At 45.5% G+C, this 22,213-nt stretch overlaps 1 protein-coding gene across 4 annotated transcripts in view; it reads left to right on the top strand.

The window, feature by feature from the left end:
* EFR3A (EFR3 homolog A) overlaps positions 1–22,213 on the top strand; it is a 99,785-nt gene that overhangs the window by 2,352 nt on the left and 75,220 nt on the right. For all 4 annotated transcript variants that reach the window (XR_014513747.1, XM_083450520.1, XM_083450519.1 and 1 more), the window contains exons 2-3: positions 16,146–16,235; positions 21,058–21,134. Coding sequence is in view for 3 of the 4 variants with exons in the window: in XM_083450520.1 (XP_083306646.1) it covers positions 16,223–16,235; positions 21,058–21,134 (90 nt within the window). In the remaining variant the exon portion in view is untranslated. The remainder of the gene's footprint in view (positions 1–16,145; positions 16,236–21,057; positions 21,135–22,213) is intronic.

Raw genomic sequence — 22,213 nt, 5'->3', positions numbered from 1 at the left:
CTGGGAAAACCATAGCTTGAACTATACAGACCTTTGTCGGCAAGGTGATGTCTCTGCTTTTTAAGATGCTGTATAGGTTTGTCATTGCTTTTCTCCCAAGAAGCAGGCGTCTTTTCATTTCGTGACTGCTGTCACCATCTGCAGTGATCATGGAGCCCAAGAAAGTAAAATCTCTCACTGCCTCCATTTCTTCCCCTTCTATTTGCCAGGAGGTGATGGGACCAGTGGCCATGAGTTTGTTATTGGTATGAGCTTTTGTGTGCACGCACACTTCTTCAGATACACTGAAACAGGTTTACCACAACTATCAGCCAGTCACCCATTCCCATCACCCTTCTGAACAATACCCCTCCCCACCCTCTCACTATATATAAGGGCCTGGTGACTTCTGTTTCAGTGTATCTGAAGCATGCACACGAAAGCTCATACCAAGAACAAACTTAGTTGGTGCTACTGGAAGGATTTTTTAAATTTTGTTTTGACTATGGCAGACCAACATGGCTACCTACCTGTTCCTGATTTAGGTAGTGCAATTGTAGTTGATTGGGAGGTTTGCACCAGACTCACTACCCCCAAAGCTCTGGACTTCTTGCTGTAAATAAAGTGATGGGGAAACTTAACCGGAAATGGTTTAAGGCAACATCATCTAACCTCCTTTCAACCATGCAAACAAATCAGGATGAATGTTCAATGAACATCTGGAAGCTCCCTAACCTAGGGAGAAGAAAGGAGGCGTCCGTAGGGCACTGATAAGTGCAGTTCATCTGACCCACATTTCGCTCCAGTTCTCTGTTGTGGCCAGCCAGATGGTCCTCTTTAGTTGTTTGCTCCCCAGCAAACTGATAGTCAGATGTATTGCCCCTGAATATGGAAGCTCCATTTGGCTATCATGCTTCTGCCACTGTTCATTTGTTTAATCAACCTCTGAAAAATCATCTAAAGCAGCCTTCCTCAAACTTGGCCCTCCAGCTGTTTTGGGACTACAATTCCCATCATCCCTGACCACTGGTCCTGCTAGCTAAGGATCATGTGAGTTGTAGGCCAAAAACATCTGGAGGGCTGAGGTTGAGGAAGACTGCTCTAAAGTAAGGATGGGGAAGCTGTGGCCTTCCAAATATTGCTGGACTACAACTCCCATCATTCCTGGCCATTGGCTACACTGGTGGGGACTGATGGGAACTGTATCCCATAGCATCTGTCTGCCTCTGATCTGTAGAGTCACAGATCAGGGTCACTGCTCTAAAGCCAATATCAATCATTACATTGTGTGGCTGCACACTCTGTAATTGCCCTTCATGTGATGATGGCTTGGTTTTATTGTCCTGAGTCAGCCGCCAATCAGTTTTATTGGATTTCTGGTTCTAGGAAGCAGGAAGACTGGAAGTTAATAACCTCTATCTTTGCTCTTCGCTTTCCCTACAACAGGCATAGGCAAACTTGGCCCTCCAGATGTTTTGGGATTATAATTCCCATCATCCCTGACCACTGGTCCTGTTAGCTAGGGATGATGGGAGTTGTAGTCCCAAAACATCTGGAGGGCCGAGTTTGCCTATGTCTGCCCTACAACATTTAAGACTTCTACCCAATCACCCTGGTTTTCTTTTTATTTCTGGTATACTCTGAATCTTTTGCATTTTTTCCCCCATTGGGAAGTCCCCCCCCCCCCGCAACCATTCAGCCTTAGGGCTGTCCTATACAGCTTCTTTTCTAACTCTGTGCTCTTCACTCGAGAAAATGTTCACTGGCTTTCTTTGATTAGAAAACATATAAAACACTTAAACAGATGTTGCCGTTTTGGAGAATTAAGGGGTGGTATTCAGCTGAGTTTTACTCAGAGTAAACCAACTTAAATTAATGAACATGGCAAATTAATTTCAAGGGGTTTACTCCGAGTAAAACTTAAGTTGGCTACCACCCATGGTTGTTTAATGTTTAACTCTAATTACCCAGCAGTTGCAGAGTTTGTTTGACAGTAGAAGATGGCAATAAATAATAATGCAAATGTTGGGTTTATTGACTCATAGATGTGTAGATGACCCCCCTCCCCAGATCATCTAGTCCTATCTTCTGCAATGCAGAAATCACAACTAAAGTACAAGACTCATTAGAGATGTTTAGAAAATTCATTGTTCTGATATGCTGAAGGAATCTAATTTCCTGCTACTGGCAGTGGAGTCTGGCTTGTTATAGTAGATTGTTGTTGTCGTTGTTTAGTCGTTTAGTTGTGTCCGACTCTTCGTGACCCCATGGACCAGAGCACGCCAGGCACTCCTGTCTTCCACTGCCTCCCACAGTTTGGTCAAACTCATGCTGGTAGCTTCGAGAACACTGTCCATCCATCTCGTCCTCTGTCGTCCCCTTCTCCTTGTGCCCTCCATCTTTCCCAACATCAGGGTCTTTTCCAGGGAGTCTTCTCTTCTCATGAGGTGGCCAAAGTCTTGGAGCCTCAGCTTCACAATCTGTCCTTCCAGTGAGCACTCAGGGCTGATTCCCTTCAGAATGGAGAGGTTTGATCTTCTTGCAGTCCACGGGACTCTCAAGAGTCCCCTCCAGCACCATAATTCAAAAGTGTCAATTCTTTGGCGATAGTAGACTGTAGCGGGTGTCAAATGGAATTGTGTCCTGGTTATTGGTGTGTGTGTGTGTGTGTGTGTGTGTGTGTGTATGGTCGTAGTTTTTCCAATAGCAGATTCCAGGCTGCTTCTATTTTGGGGGTGGGGGTGGCATTCAATCAGGGCTATTCAGGTTGCATAATTATAGTTGATTGGGAGATCTTTGTGCAACAAACCTGTTTCCCTGGAAGATCAGACTTTTTTGCAGTAAGGAAAGTGACAAGAAAATGCGAGACAAAAAGTGTAAACTAGCACTTGCTTTGCTGCAGCTTCACCTAACCTCCCCACAAATGCTCATTAAATAGCCAGCACCGTCTAATCTCATTGCAAACAGATCAGGATGTATGCTGAACAAAACAGGTCAGCTGGAACTGCCCTCATTTCAGAGGAGGTGGACTCTGCTTGTGAGCTACAGTTTTCTGAAAGACACAACAGCAAAAAGGGATGCATGGTAAAACTGTAAGATATGTGTAAATAAAATCCAGCATACCATTACAAAATATAATAGCGCTAAGCATTTGCATGGATCTACAGGGGATGCAATCTGCTTCTGAGTGCACCAGCTTTTGCTGTGAAAATGGCAAGCCAGGAATACGGCTGCTGATTGCCAGGCAGCTCATGCTGTGATTAAAGTACAATCCTGAGCATATACCGAGATTTTATTTGTCTCTTTAGCTTCTTATTGGCTGTGGTTCTCTAAGGAAATCAGGCAGAGGTCTTTCTCACTCAGGCACCCTGTGATCCCTTTAACTGACATTCCAAGGGGATGAATTTGGGAGCACTTCCAGAAGGATGCACGCAAGAAATGGGAATCCAGTGACTCCAGGAAGGCTGCAGGTCTCTTGCTTCTGTCAGCCCCAGGCAGCGCAGCCAGAGGTCAGAGGTGATGGGTACTTGCTGTCTTAAAATATATAGACTCATAGAATTGCAGAGTTGGGGAAGACCATGGGGGTAATCTCGTCCAACGCCCTGCAATGCAGAATCTTTCGCCCAGGGTGGGGTCCGAATCCATGCAATTACCGTATTTTTCGCACCATAGGATGCACCGGACAATAGGACACACCTTGTTTTAGAGGGGGGAGAACAAGAAAAAAAAAATTCTCCCCCTCTCTGCCCAGCACCCCTTCAGCGAAGCGGCAGGAGGCACTGCGCAGAGAGAGGGAGAATTTCCCCCCTCTTGTTTTCCCGCTCTAAAACAAGGTGCCGTTTAAGGTGCGTTCAGGCGGCTACCTTGGAAGCCTGGAGAGCGAGAGGGGTCAGTGCACACCGACCCCTCTTGCTCTCCAGGCTTCAGGTTCCTTTCGACCTGCTCTTTGGGGCTGGCGGGGGGAAGCCCACCACCAGCCCCAAAGAGCAGGTCAGGGAGCAGCGGAAAGGCGCAGCGGAGAGGCTGCTGCCATAGTCGCATGTCACTTCTCCAGCCGGGAGAGGGTCGCGGGGCTATGGCGTCTTCGCTCCATAGGACACACACACATTTCCCCTTCATTTTTGAAGGGGAAAAAGTGCGTCCTATAGAGCGAAAAATACGGTAAGAGTCTCATACTGTACTGACTGAAGGAGGACCACAGATTCCCCATCCAACACCAAGCCAAATATGAGTGGTTTCAGAGGAGGGTATAAAAGGTAGTTGGTAGAGCACTTAATCTCAGGGTTGTGGGTTTGAGCCCCACATTGGGCAAAAGATCCCTACATTTCAAGCGGCTGACCCAGAGATGACCCTCTTGGTCCCATCCAACTCTACAATTCTATGAGTCTCAAGTTCTATGCTGGAAGGATGAAGGAATTATATACCCAGTACAGTCATACCTCAGGTTACAGACGCTTCAGGTTGCTTTTTTTCGGGTTACAGATCGCCGAAACCTGGAAGTACTAGAATGTGTTACTTCCAGGTTTCGGCGGTCGCACATGCGCAGGAGCGCTAAATCGTGCTTTGTGCATGCTCACAAGCGCCAAATCGCAACCCATCTGTGCGCAGACACGACACTGGGGGTTGCGAATGCTGCGGGTTGCGAACGTCCATCCCGCACAGATCATGGGCGCAACCCAAGCATCCACTGTATATCCTTTATACAGTGGTACCTCAGGTTAAGAACTTAATTAGTTCTGGAGGTCTGTTCTTAACCTGAAACTGTTCTTAACCTGAGATACCACTTTAGCTAATGGGGCCTCCTGCTGCGCCGCCAGAGCACTATTTCTGTCCTGAAGCAAAGTTCTTAACCTGAGGTACTATTTCTGGGTTAGCGGCGTCTGTAACCTGAAGCGTCTGTAACCTGAAGCGTCTGTAACCCGAGGTACCACTGTATACATAATAGATCTCTGTGGTCTGTGAGAAAATTCTATGGATCTCATAAGCCCATTCCATAGTAAGGTGCCATCTTAGAATAGAATCATAGAGTTGGAAGAGACCACAAGGGCCATCGAGTCCAACCCCCTGCCAAGCAGGAAACACCATCAGAGCATTCCTGACATATGGTTGTCAAGCCTCTGCTTAAAGACCTCCAAAGAAGGAGACTCCACCACACTCCTTGGCAGCAAATTCCACTGTCGAACAGCTCTTACTGTCAGGAAGTTCTTCCTAATGTTTAGGTGGAATCTTCTTTCTTGTAGTTTGGCTCCATTGCTCCGTGTCCGCTTCTCTGGAGCAGCAGAAAACAACCTTTCTCCCTCCCTCCTCCCATCTCTACTATACATTTAAAGGACATGTTAGCTATTCTGGTTAACTCTGTGAGCTTTGTGTACATTGGAATATGGGAAGCTTCTTTAGAATCGTAGAGTTGGATGGGGCCCCAAGAGTCATCTAGTCCAACCCCTTGCAATGCATGAATCTCACCTAAAGCATCCGTGGCAGGTGACCATCCAACCTCTTCCTAAAAACCTCCAAGGAAGGAGAGCCCACCACCTCCAGAGGGTGACCGTTCCATGGTTGAATGGCTCTTAGCACCAGAAAGTTCTTCCTGAAGTTTAGTCGGAATCTCCTTTCTTAATAATAATAATAATAATAATAATAATTTATTATTTATACCCCGCCCATCTGGCTGGGTTTCCCCAGCCACTCTGGTTGGCTTCCAACAAAACACTAAAATACAATAACCTATTAAACATTAAAAGCTTCCCTAAACAGGGCTGCCTTCAGATGTCTTCTGAATGTCAGGTAGTTGCTTATCTCTTTGACATCTGGTGGGAGGGCGTTCCACAGGGCGGGTGCCACTACCGAGAAGGCCCTCTGCCTGGTTCCCTGTAACTTGGCTTCTCGCAGCAAGGGAACCGCCAGAAGGCCCTAGGGCACTGGACCTCAGTGTCCGGGCAGAACGATGGGGCTGGAGACGCTCCTTCCCCCATTGGTTCAAGTCCTACCCACCAGAGCAGGAGAAAACAAGCCCTTATACCGAGTCAGACCACTGGTCCATTTAGCTGCATTTAGCTGTCTACACTGGCTGGCAGCTGCTCTCCAGAGTTTTGAGCAGGGTTCCCTTCCAGTCCTTCTGGAGATGCTGGAGACTGAACCTGAGCTGCAGCCTTTCCCCTTATCATTGCCATCGGTGGACTACATAGACACAATAAATTTGGATGTTGAAGTCTGAGCCTGTGTTCTCCATTAAATGAGGCAACCCTGGAAAGTGATGCTGCTGTCCTTGGCATTGGTGCAAAGAAGTTATTGCGATGAAGACGAGCACCGAGGCTCTTGAAATGTTAATGTTGTGCCCGTGTGCCGACACTCCTCTAACGAGGCAAAATAGTTGAGTGTTGTGGGCGGCTTTGCACTTGACATTTTCAGTGTGGGTATAAATGCCCAGAGTGTGAAACAGGCGGGCTCCCTGTCAGTTGTCAAAGGCACGTGCAAGGAATGGTGACCGTTCCCTGCATAATGCACAGAAGCAAGCGTCTGATTCTTGGCTGCCCCTTCTGCGATAAAGCGTCTATTTATACATGCACCCTCTGTTCACACTGGATGAGGGATGTGTGCGTATACGTGTATATATAAAACACCAGATTTTGTTTTAATCTTTAAAAATAGTGGGTTTGAGACACATGTGGGGAGCTGGTTGACACAAATCAAATTAATAGTTGTCGGTTGCGGGAGTGGGCGGGCAATCCTATGGCGAGATCTGTCTGGACGAGCAGTTTAGGATGCGGCCCATCTCTGGCTCGGCCAGCTGATTCCCCTCTCGGCTGGAGTCAAATTCACAACCCTGGCTCAGCCCATTATAGGTAAAGGGACCCCTGACCATTAGGTCCAGTCGTGGCCAACTCTGGGGTTGCGGCACTCATCTCGCTTTATTGGCCGCGGGAGCCGGCGTACAGCTTCTAGGTTATGTGGCCAGCATGACTAAGCCGCTTCTGGCGAACCAGAGCAGCGCATGGAAACACTGTTTACCTTCCCGCCGGAGCGGTACCTATTTATCTACTTGCACTTTGATGTGCTTTTGAACTGCTAGGTGGGCAGGAGCAGGGACCAAGCAACAGGAGCTCACCCCGTCGCGGGGATTCGAACCCCTGACCTTCTGATTGGCAATCCTAGGCTCTGTGGTTTAACCCACAGCACCCCTCACATCCCCAGCCCATTATATGTTGCTGTAAATTGCTCATACTGGCTCAGCTGCTGAGCCGAAGCTGCTGTAAGTTTGCCAAAGGGGGGGGGTCCTAAGCCTGTACACCTCGCAGAGGCCCCCAACTCCTAGGGGCCCAGTTCTTTTGCTCACGTTCTGAATGTTAAGGGGGAGGCCAAGTGTTGAACTGAGAGGGGAAGGAGGAAGAAGCTGTCAGGAGTTCAGCCTACACTCGAGTAGGACCCATGCAGAGACACATGCCCTACTGGCATGTTCCCTCCCTCCTGGTCGATCGTTCGGGAGCTTCATAAGCTTTATTCTGTTTGAACATCACAGTGACTGATGCCAACTGACACCGGCACACTTAGGGATCCGCAGAGTTTGCGCATCATGCGCGTGATAGACCTCAGCAACTCAGCATTTTGGCTAATCTACTTTATTTACACATAAACACACATGGAGCACTGCAACATGGCTCCCTCTCTCTCTAGCATCAGACAGCAAAAAAAGGACAAAGGACAATACTCCCACTTCACGGAACACAGTAACACAAACATCCTGTCTCTGTCACTTCCCACTCTGTGGAGTCAAAACATCCATGTCCATAGACAACAATCCCATGACTGCAATCATGGAGCAGGAATTCTAACAGAAGCAGCCCCCGGCTGGCAGTGGCAGCAGGAGGGGGAGGGGAGGCCGATTGTTGAGCCAGCGGCGGCTCCTCCTCCTCCTGCCATGTAAGGAAAAGATGGGGAAGCAGTCCCTGACAGGTGGTGACTGCAGCACGAAGGAGTGGAGGCCAAACAGGAGAGAGGAAGAGCCACCAGCCGTTAAAATCACACTGCCACCGTGTTCAGCTCCATCCCCTGGCTCCTCCCAATGTCCTGACATCACAATATTGCACGCACGACACCCTGAGGTCATGCACACACCATCACTTCTCCAATCCTTGACGCAAGTTGGAGCCTTTGTCACCTGGTAATGTGGCTACCCAGCATAGAACACAGTTTTAAAGGCATGTTTTCCCTCTTCCAGGCTTAGGCAGAGCACCAGTCCTAGTCCCGCTGCTGAATAGGGCTTAGGTCTGGTGCAACTGTACTCCAGCTTAACTTACACCAGGGGGTAGCAAACTTTTTCAGCAGGGGGCCGGTCCACTGTCCCTCAGACCTTGTGGGGGGCCAGACTATATTCTGAAAAATAAATGAATGAATGAATTCCTATGCCCCATAGGAATGCATTTTAAATGCATTTTAAATAAAAGCACACATTCTACTTATGTAAAAACACCAGGCAGGCCCCACAAATGACCCAGAGATGCATTTTAAATAAAAGGACACATTCTACTCATGTAGAAACATGCTGATTCCCAGACCGTCTGTAGATTGAGATGGTGATTGGGTCGCATCTGGCCCATAGGCCTTAGGTTGCCTACCCCTGACTTACACCTTCCTGCTATACGCCAGCTTCTTGTGCATAGGATTGCTCTCCTGATGGAACCACCAGCCTTGTTTTATTTAACTGATAAGACTATCATCGCCATGCTCCTCATTGGCCAGAGTTATGGCTCTGATTTCTCCAACGGCTGTTTGTGTGTTCTGTGATTCTGCAAAACCAAAGGCAGAATTCTTCCTGACAACCTCGGTTTAGGGGAGGGGAAAAAACACACAAAACCCTCAAGTTTCTTGTTCCCGTGGCTGCAATGCTATTAAAAAATCATAAAATTGTAGAGTCGGAAGGGACCCCAAGGGTAATCTAGTCCAACCCCCTGCAATCCATGAATCTCAGCTGTTATGCAAAGAGAAATGGAAACCCTGAAATACGTTGAACACATTTACCGATAATTTGTACAACTCGGGGTTTTTCAACACATTGTTTGGATTTCCTTGGTGCAGATTTTCATGCATTTGCTTAACCCTACTTGCCCCTCACTTCAACAGTTTTTGACTCTGTTTTAAAGCTCTAGGTTCTAAAAGACCCATTGGCCAGTATTTCCATATCTTGTCCTCAACCGCTGTGTGCCTCAGCCCTGTGAAAATCCATATTTTTGAGGTAATTAAAATGTTTTGGCAGCTCATTGATTTCCCCCCTCCTTTGAAACCATGAAACCTCAGTAAAAGAATTTTTTATTTAGTGTGGGATGCAAAAGCTGGTGGGTGACATCTGTTTGACACACTCCTTAGTGGGTCCAATGGTACATTTTGGGAGGGGGAAAAGAAACTTAATTTCTCCCTCTTCCCAAAAACCATAGGACATTTTTTTTTATGTAACTGGGAAAAGTCGCACGCAGCATATTGACAATCTGTCGGTGCTGCTTAACCATTGATTTTTGTTTTGATGCTGTTCCTCGCTGCTGCTTCTTTATTATAAAATCATGTTGATGGATGACAAGCTGCAGGTGGTAGGAGGATGAGAATGGGCCGAGGTGGGAATAGCCCATTCGAGTTGCCTGCTGGAAATAGGAAACTGGTGGGAAGAAAGCAGAAAGGGGAAGGGTGGTGGTTGAGAAGACCAAACACCAGTTTTGGCTGTAGCCAACGGTTCACTAGAGGCCCTGGAGTTGACTGGAGATGGTATGAGCAACTAATTCTGTCCTCTTCCAGCTTTGCTGGCTCTCAATCCTAGGTCGGCCACTTCCCATTGCATGCTATTGCATCCTATATTTTGGGTACCCTTTAATAATTTGTGTAATGGGCCTGTAATGGAACTGTCCACTTCAAATCTTTCAAACAACCATCCTCAAAGCCAAGACCCCATATTTTTAAAGTGGTAATAATAATAATAATAATAATAATAATAATAATAATAATAATAATTTATTTATACCCCACCCATCTGGCTGGTTTTCCCCAGCCACTCTGGTCGGCTTCCAACAAGACACTAAAATACAATAACCTATTAAACATTAAAAGCTTCCCTAAACAGGGCTGCCTTCAGATGTCTTCTGAATGTCAGGTAGTAGTTTATCTCTTTGACGTCTGATGGGAGGGGTTCCACAGGGCGGGTGCCACTAATAATAATAGTGATAATAATAAAAATAATAATTTATTATTTATACCCCACCCATCTGGCGGGGTTTCCCCAGCCACTCTGGGCAGCTTCCAACAAAACAATAAAATACAATAACCTATTAAACATTAAAAGCTTCCCTAAACAAGGCTGCCTTTAGATGTCTTCTAAAAGTTTGGTAGTTATATTTAGATGTCTTCTAAAAGTTTGGTAGTTATATTTCTCTTTGACATCTGGTGAGAGGGCATTCCACAGGGCAGGTGCCACTACCGAGAAGGCCCTCTGCCTGGTTCCCTGTAGCTTTGCTTCTCGCAATGAGGGAACTGCCAGAAGGCCCTTGGCACTGGACCTCAGCGTCAGGGCAGAACGATGGGGGTGGACATGCTCTTTCAGTACATACTTTAATGCACAGTGCTCAATGCATCCACCTATAAAATGTTCATTTTGCATGCAACCTCTGTGAACACCACAAAGCACTTTGATACCACTTTAAACAGCCATGGATACCCACCCCCCAAAAAATAGTAATTCTGGGAACTGTGGTTTGTTAAGCGTGCTGATAGTTGTTAGGAGACCCCATTTCCTTTCGCAGAGTTACAGTTCCCAGAGTTCCCTATGAAGAGGGATTGATGGTTGAGCCACTCTGGGAATTCTAGCAAACTTAGTTGGTCTCTAAGGTGCTACCAAGTTGGTCTCTAAGGTGCTACTAAGGGACACAGGTGGGGCTGTGGGTTAAACCACAGAGCCTACGGCTTGCCGATCAGAAGGTCGGCGGTTCGAATCCCGTGACGGGTTGAGCTCCCATTGCTTGGTCCCAGCTCCTGCCAACCTAGCAGTTTGAAAACACGTCAAAGTGCAAGTAGATAAATAGGTACCGCTCCGGCGGGAAGGTAAACAGCGTTTCTGTGCGCTGCTCTGGTTCGCCAGAAGCCACTTAGTCATGCTGGCCACATGACCCGGAAGCTGTACGCCGACTCCCTCAGCCAATAAAGCGAGATGAGCGCCGCAACCCCAGAGTTGTCCGCGACTGGACCTAATGGACAGGGGTCCCTTTACCTTTTAAGGTGCTACTGGAAGGAATTTTTTAATTTTGTTTTGACTACAGCAGACCAACACGGCTACCTACCTGTAACATACACATACACACAGACTGGAGATTTGCGGACCCACCAAACCTTTGATCCTTTGAAGAAGAAGGTGCTGGGCAGATATTTAAAAGGGAAGCGGGTCTCTGTTATTGGTAAACAATTATTTCCCCCCAGCTACTACCAGTTTTACTTGTCCACATCCACTACATTGTGCTACTGGAATATCTCTTTATAAAGAATGTCAGGCAAAGTCCTTGTTTTTCGGGTTTGATTCCACGGTGATATCCAAAAACTAAACTTGTGGTGGCTGTCATGGCAACAGTGTCATAATACTTGCTATTAATATTACACACTGAGAGCATGTTTTGAGGCTTGCCAATTATGTCTATATCTATATATCTGATGCTTTCACACACACCCCATCATTGCGTTTGATCTACAATATGGCTAAATATTTTTGAGGGGAAATGTTATGGAGAAAATGCAATGGGCCTCCCCTGCCCCCACTCTACAAAAATTTCACAGCGGTATTTCTCATGACCTATTTGATGCATATTACTGGTTTCCCAGCTAATGGATGGATGTGTGAGTTTCTGCATGCCTTGCTGCGCCCTTCACCTCTGGTCAAATCCCCATGTTTATTGTGCAGTGGTTTCAAAGTGTCTTCTGGAGAGTAAAAAGTGTGAAATGCTGTTAGTGTAAGCCAGGGGCTGACGGCACAGTATGTTCCCATCTAGGGTCTTCTACGGCAGCTGGAAAGGGTCTAACCAAATGTCTCCACCCACTGCTGTTTTCACTGACTCACCCTCTTCTATATATAGTCCCTTTAAGCACACCTACATTTCATTGGATGCCAGGATTGGACTCCTCATACTTGGGTTCCAGCATGGATCTGGGCCTGAACTTAAAGGCACAGTTATGTAGCTAACATAATACATGGTTGAGCAGCAGGGAAGGGTTAATCTGGTTGTTGTTCTTGTTGTTATTTATTAAATTAGTATACAGTGGTACCTCGGTTTACGAACTTAATCCATTTGGAAGTCCTTTCTTAAACCGAAACTGTTCTTAAACCAAGGCGCACTTTCCCTAATGAGGCCTCCCACCGCCGGTGCCCATCCACCGTTCCGATTCCATTCTTAGACCGAAGTAAAGTTCTCAAACCGGGACACTATTTCCGGTTTTGCGGAGTTCATAAACCAAATCGTTCTTAAACCGGACTGTCCTTAAACCGAGGTACCAATGTACTGCCCTATATCCAGAGGTCTCATGGTGGTTGTCAACATAAAATCACAACATTAAAACACAAAATTCATAATAAACACAAGAACAACCCAATATCACACACACACACACACATTTTATAAGGGCATTGGAAGTCTTATCAGGTAGCAGCTTGTGGTCAGCACCTTGGAGAGTTCCCATCACTTGTAGGAATTGCTCCATCATCTGTTGAAGCCCACCGAGCAGTTTTAAAGTAGTGTCTGGAGACAGCCCTAACCCACTCTTGGCTATTATGGGCTGGCAGAAGTCCTGGATTTGTGCTGTAGCTTTCATGTGTATGTTCTGTTCTGTCTTCTAAACCCAGAGATGAGTGCTTTTTAGATGGTCCTATACTGAAATGGTCTGGACTTACATTGGCTCCCAGTACATTTCCAAGCACAATTCAAAGTGTTGGTGCTGACTTTTAAAGCCCTAAATGGCCTCGGGCCAGTATATCTGAAGGAGTGTCTCCACCCCCATCGTTCAGCCTGGACACTGAGGTCCAGCACCGAGGGCCTTCTGGTGGCTCCCTCACTGCGAAAAGTGAAGCTACAGGGAACCAGGCAGAGGGCCATCAGATGTCAAGGAGATAAACAACTATTTGACTTTTAGAAGACATCTGAAGGCAGCCCTGTTTAGGGAAGTTTTTAATGTTTGATGTTTTATTGTATTTTTAATATTTTGTTGGAAGCCGCCAGAGTGGCTGGGGAAAACCAGCCAGATGGGTGGGGTATAAATATATTATTATTATTATTATTATTATTATTATTATTATTATTATTACCACTTTAAAAATATGGGGTCTTGGCTTTGAGGATGGTTGTTTGAAAGATTTGAAGTGGACATGGAGCAATGGATCCAAACTACAAGAAAGAAGATTCCACCTAAACATTAGGAAGAACTTCCTGACAGTAAGAGCTGTTCGACAGTGGAATTTGCTGCCAAGGAGTGTGGTGGAGTCTCCTTCTTTGGAGGTCTTTAAGCAGAGGCTTGACAACCATATGTCAGGAGTGCTCTGATGGTGTTTCCTGCTTGGCAGGGGGTTGGATTCGATGGCCCTTGTGATCTCTTCCAACTCTATGATTCTATGATTCTATGGACAGTTCCATTACAGGCCCATTACACAAAATTGCCTACAATCTGCATGCAATTACTCTGAGCTACAGGATGGGCCTCGTACATGGTATGTGTGGATTGAGACCTCTGCAAATTAACATAGTGAGTGACTGACCTCTAAGCAAAGGGAATCAATTGTTTTTTGTTTAGAGGGAAATGGATAGGCGATCTAAGGATCAGTGCAAAAGGATTTTCCCCACCTTGGGCTACCACTGTTAACACCACCACTAGACAGATGGCTGCCTAATTTTTCAGGACATACCATCCGTTTTCTCCCTTTGTTATTGGACTTTGGGCAGGGAATAAAAGTTCTCTAAGGCAACCTGTTGCTGCATCTGCAGAAGCTTCCTATGCCACAGAAACACACTTTCAAGTTGACAGAGAAATCGGTCTGTACAAATAGGAAATGTCATGTCAATTTCTAAGGCAATAGGATTGCCTGATCAGTGTTGTTTTAGTTCAGTTTGTGTGTGTGTGTGTGTGTGTGTGTGTATGTTTAAACATTCTGAAAAGGTTGCTCTTTTCAACTGTCTGGCCTTCTAATTTAGCTTTAGTTCTAAAAGTCAAACTGATACCTTCTTAACCTGTGCATAATTGGTATTAAGAGCTAAGAATACTTTCCGCTGGCCTCTTTCTTTTGCACCTCTTCCATCCTCACTAGCGTTAGCTGCTGATTGTTAATGATAATGGCTGGAGAAGAAAGAGCCTGCTTTTCAACTCTGATTTGGAAGAACTTGCAGTGAGCAAAACATTAATTCTGTGTATAATTAAGCAAACTTGCGACCTGAGTGGCTCTCCTGCTATACTGAGAGCTGTGCCAGATGTAGCAATCAGTGCTGTGAGTTTTCCGGGTTTATTTCCTGGAGGTTTTCTCCATGCATATTGGGGTCGTTTGCATGGTAAACTTTTGGGTTTGCATCAGGACATTTTCTGATGCCCTAGAAAAGAGTGGTCTCATTTATCATGTTCGCTTCCCTTGTGTTTAGTATGCAAAGCTAAAACCTTTGAAACGCACAAGCTGGATTTGCAGTTGGCATCTATTCTTTGCTACTAATGGACTTATAAAAACGGGGGAGGGGGAAATCCGTGGAAAAATAAAGCATTGGGAATTTGATCATGGGGAATTTTACGCCCCACATATCTGGTGACAATAAGAGGGGAAGAGTAGGCAAGGAGTTGAATTGACCTAGAATCATAGAATCATAGAGTTGGAAGAGACCACAAGGGTCATCGAGTCCAACCCCCTGCCAAGCAGGAAACACCATCAGAGCACTCCTGACATATGGTTGTCAAGCCTCTGCTTAAAGACCTCCAAAGAAGGAGACTCCACCACACTCCTTGGCAGCAAATTCCACTGTCGAACAGCTCTTACTGTCAGGAAGTTCTTCCTAATGTTTAGGTGGAATCTTCTTTCTTGTAGTTTGGATCCATTGCTCCGTGTCCGCTTCTCTGGAGCAGCAGAAAACAACCTTTCTCCCTCCTCTATATGACATCCTTTTATATATTGGAACATGGCTATCATATCACCCCTTAACCTCCTCTTCTCCAGGCTAAACATGCCCAGCTCCCTTAGCCGTTCCTCATAAGCCATTGTTTCCAGGCCTTTGACCATTTTGGTTGCCCTCCTCTGGACACGTTCCAGTTTGTCAGTATCCTTCTTGAACTGTGGTGCCCAGAACTGGACACAGTACTCCAGGTGAGGTCTGACCAGAGCAGAATACAGTGGCACTATTACTTCCCTTGATCTAGATGCTATACTCATATTGATGCAGCCCAGAATTGCATTGGCTTTTTTAGCTGCCGCGTCACACTGTTGGCTCATGTCCAGTTTGTGGTCAACCAAGACTCCTAGATCCTTTTCACATGTACTGCTCTCAAGCCAGGTGACCTGTGCTTCCGTACCATGTCTAAATCCAATCTTTTGCACCTCCATTGGGGAGATGTGTGCATGCTTTGAGGAGTGCTATTGTTTCCCTATGACATCTGGCTGGGACCAAAGGATACTGCTATCTATATACAGTGTGAAACTGGTGATCAATTCAGATTGACCCACATGACGAAACATGTTGATCTTTCATTGTGGCATTCCAGCTCATAATATTAAGTTCTTGAGATGGCGAAAGGAACTAGGAATGCTCTCTCTAGCATATATATACTGTGGTGAGGCAGAGGTGTGCTTTTCACTGCTAGCACTAGTGTTATGGAATGTATTCCCTCCTGAAATAAGAGCGGCCCCATCAGTATTGGCATCTCGACGGCTTTTGAAAATTCGCTTGTTTATATGAGGGATTTCCTGGGTCTCTTGACTTGAGCCTCCTGTTTTAGTAGCTGTGCTGTTTTAATGGGATTGCTTTATTGCATATTTTGGTTTCTGGGTGTTTACATTTTGATGCTTGTGACACTTCCAGTTATGGAAAACAAATGCTGTAGCTGTCGATTCTAGGGTACAAATTAGATTTTCTTGAACTATCTTTCTCTTGAAACCCTTCTCCTTTCTTTTATTCATTTTCCCCCAGATAAGGCTTTCCATCCAGGTTTCACGCTGGTTTTCAATTAAGCTTCATGTGTAGCATTTGCAGCTGATCTACACGTCATGGTTCGGAAAGGTGAGTGCATTGGGCAATTTATTCAGCGCACGTCTGGTTTATAGAACTGATATAGATAAGCTTGGTGCATATGAATATTTGCATTTTGTCAGGTTGTCAGTGTATGAAAGGCTTTTTAGTTGAGTAAGCACCAGCTTCTTACCAATTAACTGATTAACTGACTGCCTGTGAATAATTTTGCATATTATCTTAATCTCAGTACAGGCACCAGTTTTTAGGCCTTTGAAGGAAGCAAAAATGTAACATGGAACCAAGAAAAGCTATGTTGTCTCCTTTTCCTTTTTCATATAGGGAAAGGCCATAGTTATTTCCTGTTACACTTTTCCAGTGCATTGGAATACCCTCAAGTTATAAATGTGCTGTTTATTTGCAGGCCAGACAATGAAAACTCAAGCTTGATTAAATTGCTTAAACCAGGGGTAGTCAACAGGTTGCACACCAGATGTTGTTTTTGGAGTCCAACTTCCATGATCTCAGAACACAGGCTATACAAGCTGAGGGTGAACCAGAATTGTAGCCCAACAGCAACATTTGAAGGTCACTACATGGGCAAGCCCTGAATCGAAACACACAAGCCTGCCATTTTGTATATGCATTCTGCTGTGCAGAGGCGCCTCTGTGGAGTTTAAGGGTTATACTCTTCATTACAGCATAATAAACAGTTAACAGCACAATCCTATGCAAGGTCCCATTTTATAATGTATAATAATGTATAATAATGTATAATAATGTATAATGTATAATAGGACATATTCCCAGATGAGTGCATGCAGCATCCCAGTCTTCAAATGTTTATTAACTAAGCCTTTTGACTTGAAAGAAGGGGGGAAAGCACCTCACACAACAGCAAGCAGGGTCAGAAGGTATCTTGTAAAGATGTAAATGTTCTTTGGGCACCATGATAATCATTATTTAGTATACAAAGCAGCCACAGACAGCCATGTAGGAGAAGTCTAGCAATAGTCATGCTGGCTGTTAAGTCTAACAACACTGCATAGGATGGGGACCTTGTGGCTCTCCAAATGTTGTTGGATGCTGACTCTAATCAGCCTGAGCCAATGTGACCAGTAGCCAGGGATAATCCCTGCATTGCAGGGGGTTGGACTAGATGACCCTCCGTGTCCCTTCCAACTCTATGATTCTGTGATGGGTCTTGTTGTGCAGCAGCATCTGGAGGGACACATGGGGTCCTTATCCCTAGTGTAGGGTTAGGTGTGATGGCAGGTGTTCAAACCTTTTAAGCAAGGGATTCACTGGCAATTATTCAGGATTAGCAGCACTGTGTTTATCTGAGGGACAAAGAAAACTAATTCAGAATAAACTGAAGTCTGAGGTGAAAATAATAATAATAATAATAATAATAATAATAATAATAATAATAATAATAAATAATAATAATAATTTATTTATAGCCTGCCCATCCGGCTGGGTTTCCCCAGCCACTCTGGGCAGCTTCCAACAAAAAAATAAAATACAGTAATGCATCAAACTTTAAAAGCTTCCCTCAACAGGGCTGCCTTCAGATGTCTTCTAAAAGTCTGGTAGTTGTTGTTCTCTTTGACATCTGGTGGGAGGGTGTTCCACAGGATAGGCGCCCCTACCGAGAAGGCCCTCTGCCTGGTTCCCTGTAACTTGGCTTCTCACAGTGAGGGAACCGCCAGAAGGCCCTCAGCGCTGGACCTCAGTGTCCGGGCACAACAATGGGGGTGGAGACGCTTGTTCAGGTATACTGGGCTGAGGCTGTTTAGGGCTTTCTAGGTCAGCACCAACACTTTGAATTGTGCTCGGAGCCAATGTAGGTCTTTTCAGGACTGGTGTTATATGGTCCTGGCGGCCACTCCCAGTCACTAGTCTAACTGCCGCATTCTGGATTAGTTGTAGTTTCCGGGTCACCTTCAAAGGTAGCCCCACATAGAGCACATTGCAGTAGTCCATCTCATTCTTCTGCCCTCATGCCTCAATGTCTTCCAGGTATCAACCAGAAGTGGTTCACTGGGTGGGGCAGAGGCATGTTCCCTGAAGGGGGGGTCGTTGTTGCATACCAGGAGGGAGAGGGGCAATGCAGCGGGGCAGTCAGCGCAATGCAAGCGCTTCTATCAAAGTCTTCTTCTACAGTGGTGAGGGACACGGGTGGCATTGTGGGTTAAACCACAGAGCCTAGGACTTGCCAATCAGAAGGTCACGGTTTGAATCCCCGCGACGGGGTGCGCTCCCATTGCTCAGTCCCTGCACCTGCCAACCTAGCAGTTCGAAAGCACAAAGTGCAAGTAGATAAATCGGTACCGCTCCAGCGGGAAGGTAAACAGTGTTTCCATGCGCTGCTCTGGTTCACCAGAAGCGGCTTAGTCATGCTGGCCACATGACCCGGAAGCTGTACACTGGCTCCCTCGGCCAATAAAGCGAGAAGAGCACCACAACCCCAGAGTCGTCCACGACTTGACCTAATGGTCAGGGGTCCCTTTACCTTTGCAGTGGTAAATCACAGTGTTTCTTGCTTTTGCCACTTTTGGTGGCATATTCCACTGGCGGTTTATTAGGTTTATGGAATACTGTTCAAAGCTGTGAGACAGATAGAAGTGGGTGTAAACATGGGCCTTTTGGAGCACCCCTCCTTTAGCCCCTGGCAAAGTTCAGCACGGAGACGCACAGCTTGCTTCTGTGGATGTTGCCTCTGTTGTACAAGTGGGAGAGAGCATTTGAAGAAAAAGGAAGCAGAACGACTAGAGAGATAATGGACGTATTACACCAAACTTGACATTTGTAGATGTGACCTGCACTCTCATTCCATTAACCTACAGAGGTGAGCTTGAATGCCTGTTAAATACATCTTTTTCGAGCAGAGCTGCTGTTTGGTTGGGTAAAACTCCCAACAATGTTTGACATGTTACAAGCAATGCCACTGGAGTATAATTAATAATAATTATATAATGACTGAAATGCTAGACCTGTGTTCCTGTTGTGTCATCTCCTTTTTCTTTCAGGAGAACAGAATTGAAATGTCTGTCAAAATATTCTTAGTCAAAATTTCTTGCTTGCTTGAAGGCAGTAAGATGACAGAGATTTCATTTCTGTGTCCTTTATTTGACCCCGTTCCATGTGTGTGCTGTGACTTGGGGGGGGGGGGCAAAGATGCTGCTGCAGAATTCTTTAAACCTCTCCTACACTGACCTGTGCCAACTATGGGTGAAAGGGTGAAATGCAACCATTTTGCAAGTTAGGAAATTAGACTTCAGGCTCTCAGATCGCTAACTACAATCTCGTTTAAAACTGTTGTCTTACCTTCCTTGCTTTAGATTTCTCTCTCCTTTTTTCTTTCAAAACAAAACAGGAGTCTTCACACTCCAAAGCAAAAGCTTGAATTTTCTTTCTAAATATATAAAACACTTCCAGTTCAGTGAGTCATTTGGTCATAGGGAAATGAGGTGCTAATTACCAAAATGATAGAAATAGATGATTTTTTTAAAAAACAACAAAAACAACAAAAAACACTACAGTAGTTAAGAAGAAAGCATTCCATATGCTAAATCTATGCATTTTTACAAGTTAATGAAGCAGAATGAATTTTGGCATGGAAAGATTCAGACATATATGGTAGTGATTGCTATGCTTCAGCTCTGGGGCATGACGAGATATTTCTAGCGGACGGACATTGCAATTGCCGTGCTTGAGCCAGTAAACTTGATATAACCTTGCTCAGAGCTCTGGCACTCTTTAATAGCTCCCTTGTGTATAGCTTATGAAATTTCGTTGTTTCATTAACTGCCAGAGATGATCATTTTGTCTCTTAGTGTGAATTCTTTTCATTATCGGCATAATCTAAATCTGGCTTCTACTTTAAAATGAAAAGCACTGGTTGCAGGTTGGGGGAGGAATCAGCCAGATGTCTAGGATCAGGTGCTCTTCAGACATGTCAGTGGGATGCTTATCAGTGATTGGGGGAGCATTTAAATGATCCAATCATGTGAGTGGGTGGAGATAAGGAATAAGGATGTTGGTGGTATATACTGAATTCAGTTTTCACTGAAAGACACACCTAACTAATCTGCATTTTCTGAAACAACGCACCAGCTGAAATGCAGCCGTTATTCATACCATGTCCTTCTCTGAATTTTTCAACACAGTTCAAGTAATTTGTACAAAAATGCATATGTTGAGGTAAAGCGCTGCATTAAAAATGCACACATTAGTGAAAATGACATAGAAGAAGCGCATTATGCCAGGGGAAATTGCTTTGCAAAAGTGCGTGCAAACATCCATACATGTATAAATGCTACTGAATTTTCATGACTGCTTCCTCTTAAAAGTAAATACATTGCAAACTGATGCAGTCATGGGAAGAATTGAACTTAATAATGGAAAAATGAGAAAAACGTCATCTATTCCTCAGGAGTAAAAGGTAAAGGGACCCCTGACCGTTAGGTCTAGTCGCGGCAACTCTGGGGTTGCGGTGTTCATCTCACTTTATTGGCCGAGGGAGCCGGCTTACAGCTTCTGGGTCATGTGGCCAGCATGATTAAGCCGCTTCTGGCAAACCAGAGCAGCACAATGAAACACAGTTTATCTTCCCGCCGGAGCGGTACCTATTTATCTACTTGCACTTTGACGTGTTTTCAAACTGCTAGGTTGGCAGGAGTAGCACCAAGAAAAAAGGCAGCAGCCCTAAATAAATTTCATTTATTGTATCACTGAGCAATTTTTCAAATTATTATTTTGGAGGAGGCAGTATTTCATAACTGTTCAAAATCCTTATTGCTACTTTCTGGTTCTTGGAACTGCATTTCTCCTCATTGCTCAGCTGTCTGCCTGGTCCATGTTTTTCCAGGTGTTTGCTGCTGCTGTGCTGCTTTGCGCCCTCGCTACAAACGCCTGGTGGATAACATCTTCCCTGAAGACCCAAAAGTAAGTAAAGGAAACGTCAAGCCATGTGGCTCGATTTGTTCCTGTGCTCAGGACCTGCTTGTCGGTTCCCCACAAGTGTCTGGTTGGCTACCATGAGAACAGCATGCTGGACCACATGGGCCATTGGCCTGATCCTGCAGACTCTTCTTATGCTCTTATGTGATCATGCCTTGCATGTGAAAGGTTCCAAGTGCAGTTCTGGGGAACTTCAGCCTGTTGGCATCCACCACCTCTGGGGATGAAGTCAAACCACTGGAGAGTCACAGCGCCTGCTGTGGCAGCAGAAACCGGTAACTCGTAACTGCTGCCTCCCACATTATTTTTGCTATGTTAGGAGTACCAAAGTGACTTCTCCAGGGCTGTATGGAGGTCTTGTGTTGATCAGAGGACAAGAGCCCTGTAGGAATAACGAGGATGACAGGAGATTGGATGCAAGTGAGCTGTGCAGGAGCAAGCTAGCAAGCAAGCTCCAAAACAAGCTGCCGGCTAGTTCTGCAGAGGCTCCTTTTATTAGCAGAAGTCAACAATTGGAAACAGTAGTGAAACCACTCTGCACATGACGTTTTTCCATCTAAGCACATTTCCAGCATTAGCAGATACATGTGTTAGGAGGTGTTTCCCTAAAATGTTCCCCGATACTTGATTATGTCTGCATCCCTAGTCATGCTCCAGCCAAGCGTTATGTCTAGTAACCAAATCTGTGAGATGATAAACAGTCAGGGGAAAAACTCTGTCTTCTAGCCAAGAAGGCAAAAGGTCAGGGAGTGTGGGCGCAAAGCTCCTTGGCATACTGTTGCATGCCTGGTGTGAGGTTTGCCTCAGCACAAGCGGAGCGTCACCTCCACAACTCCCCTCCTCGGCCTTGTTGACGTGGTGCAAAGGAAAGCAGAGCAATACCTTTGACACCAGCTTGGCTGCAGGAGTTACCAGAAGGAAGCATACCAGACTCCATCCAACCCTCTCAGGGACTCCACGCCAGATCTGTGTAGGGTTTGCTCCTTAGTCTTTTCTTCTCCCAAAGATGTCCCACCAAACAGCAGAGGACCAGAGTTTTCCTTCTCGTAGATGGGTCACCTTTC

The sequence above is a fragment of the Podarcis tiliguerta genome, assembly GCF_965153285.1.
Source record: "Podarcis tiliguerta genome assembly, chromosome: 7".
NCBI lineage: Eukaryota > Metazoa > Chordata > Lepidosauria > Squamata > Lacertidae > Podarcis > Podarcis tiliguerta.
The sequence above is the reverse complement of the archived record's forward strand: the minus strand, read 5'-3'. Positions and strand labels throughout refer to the sequence as shown.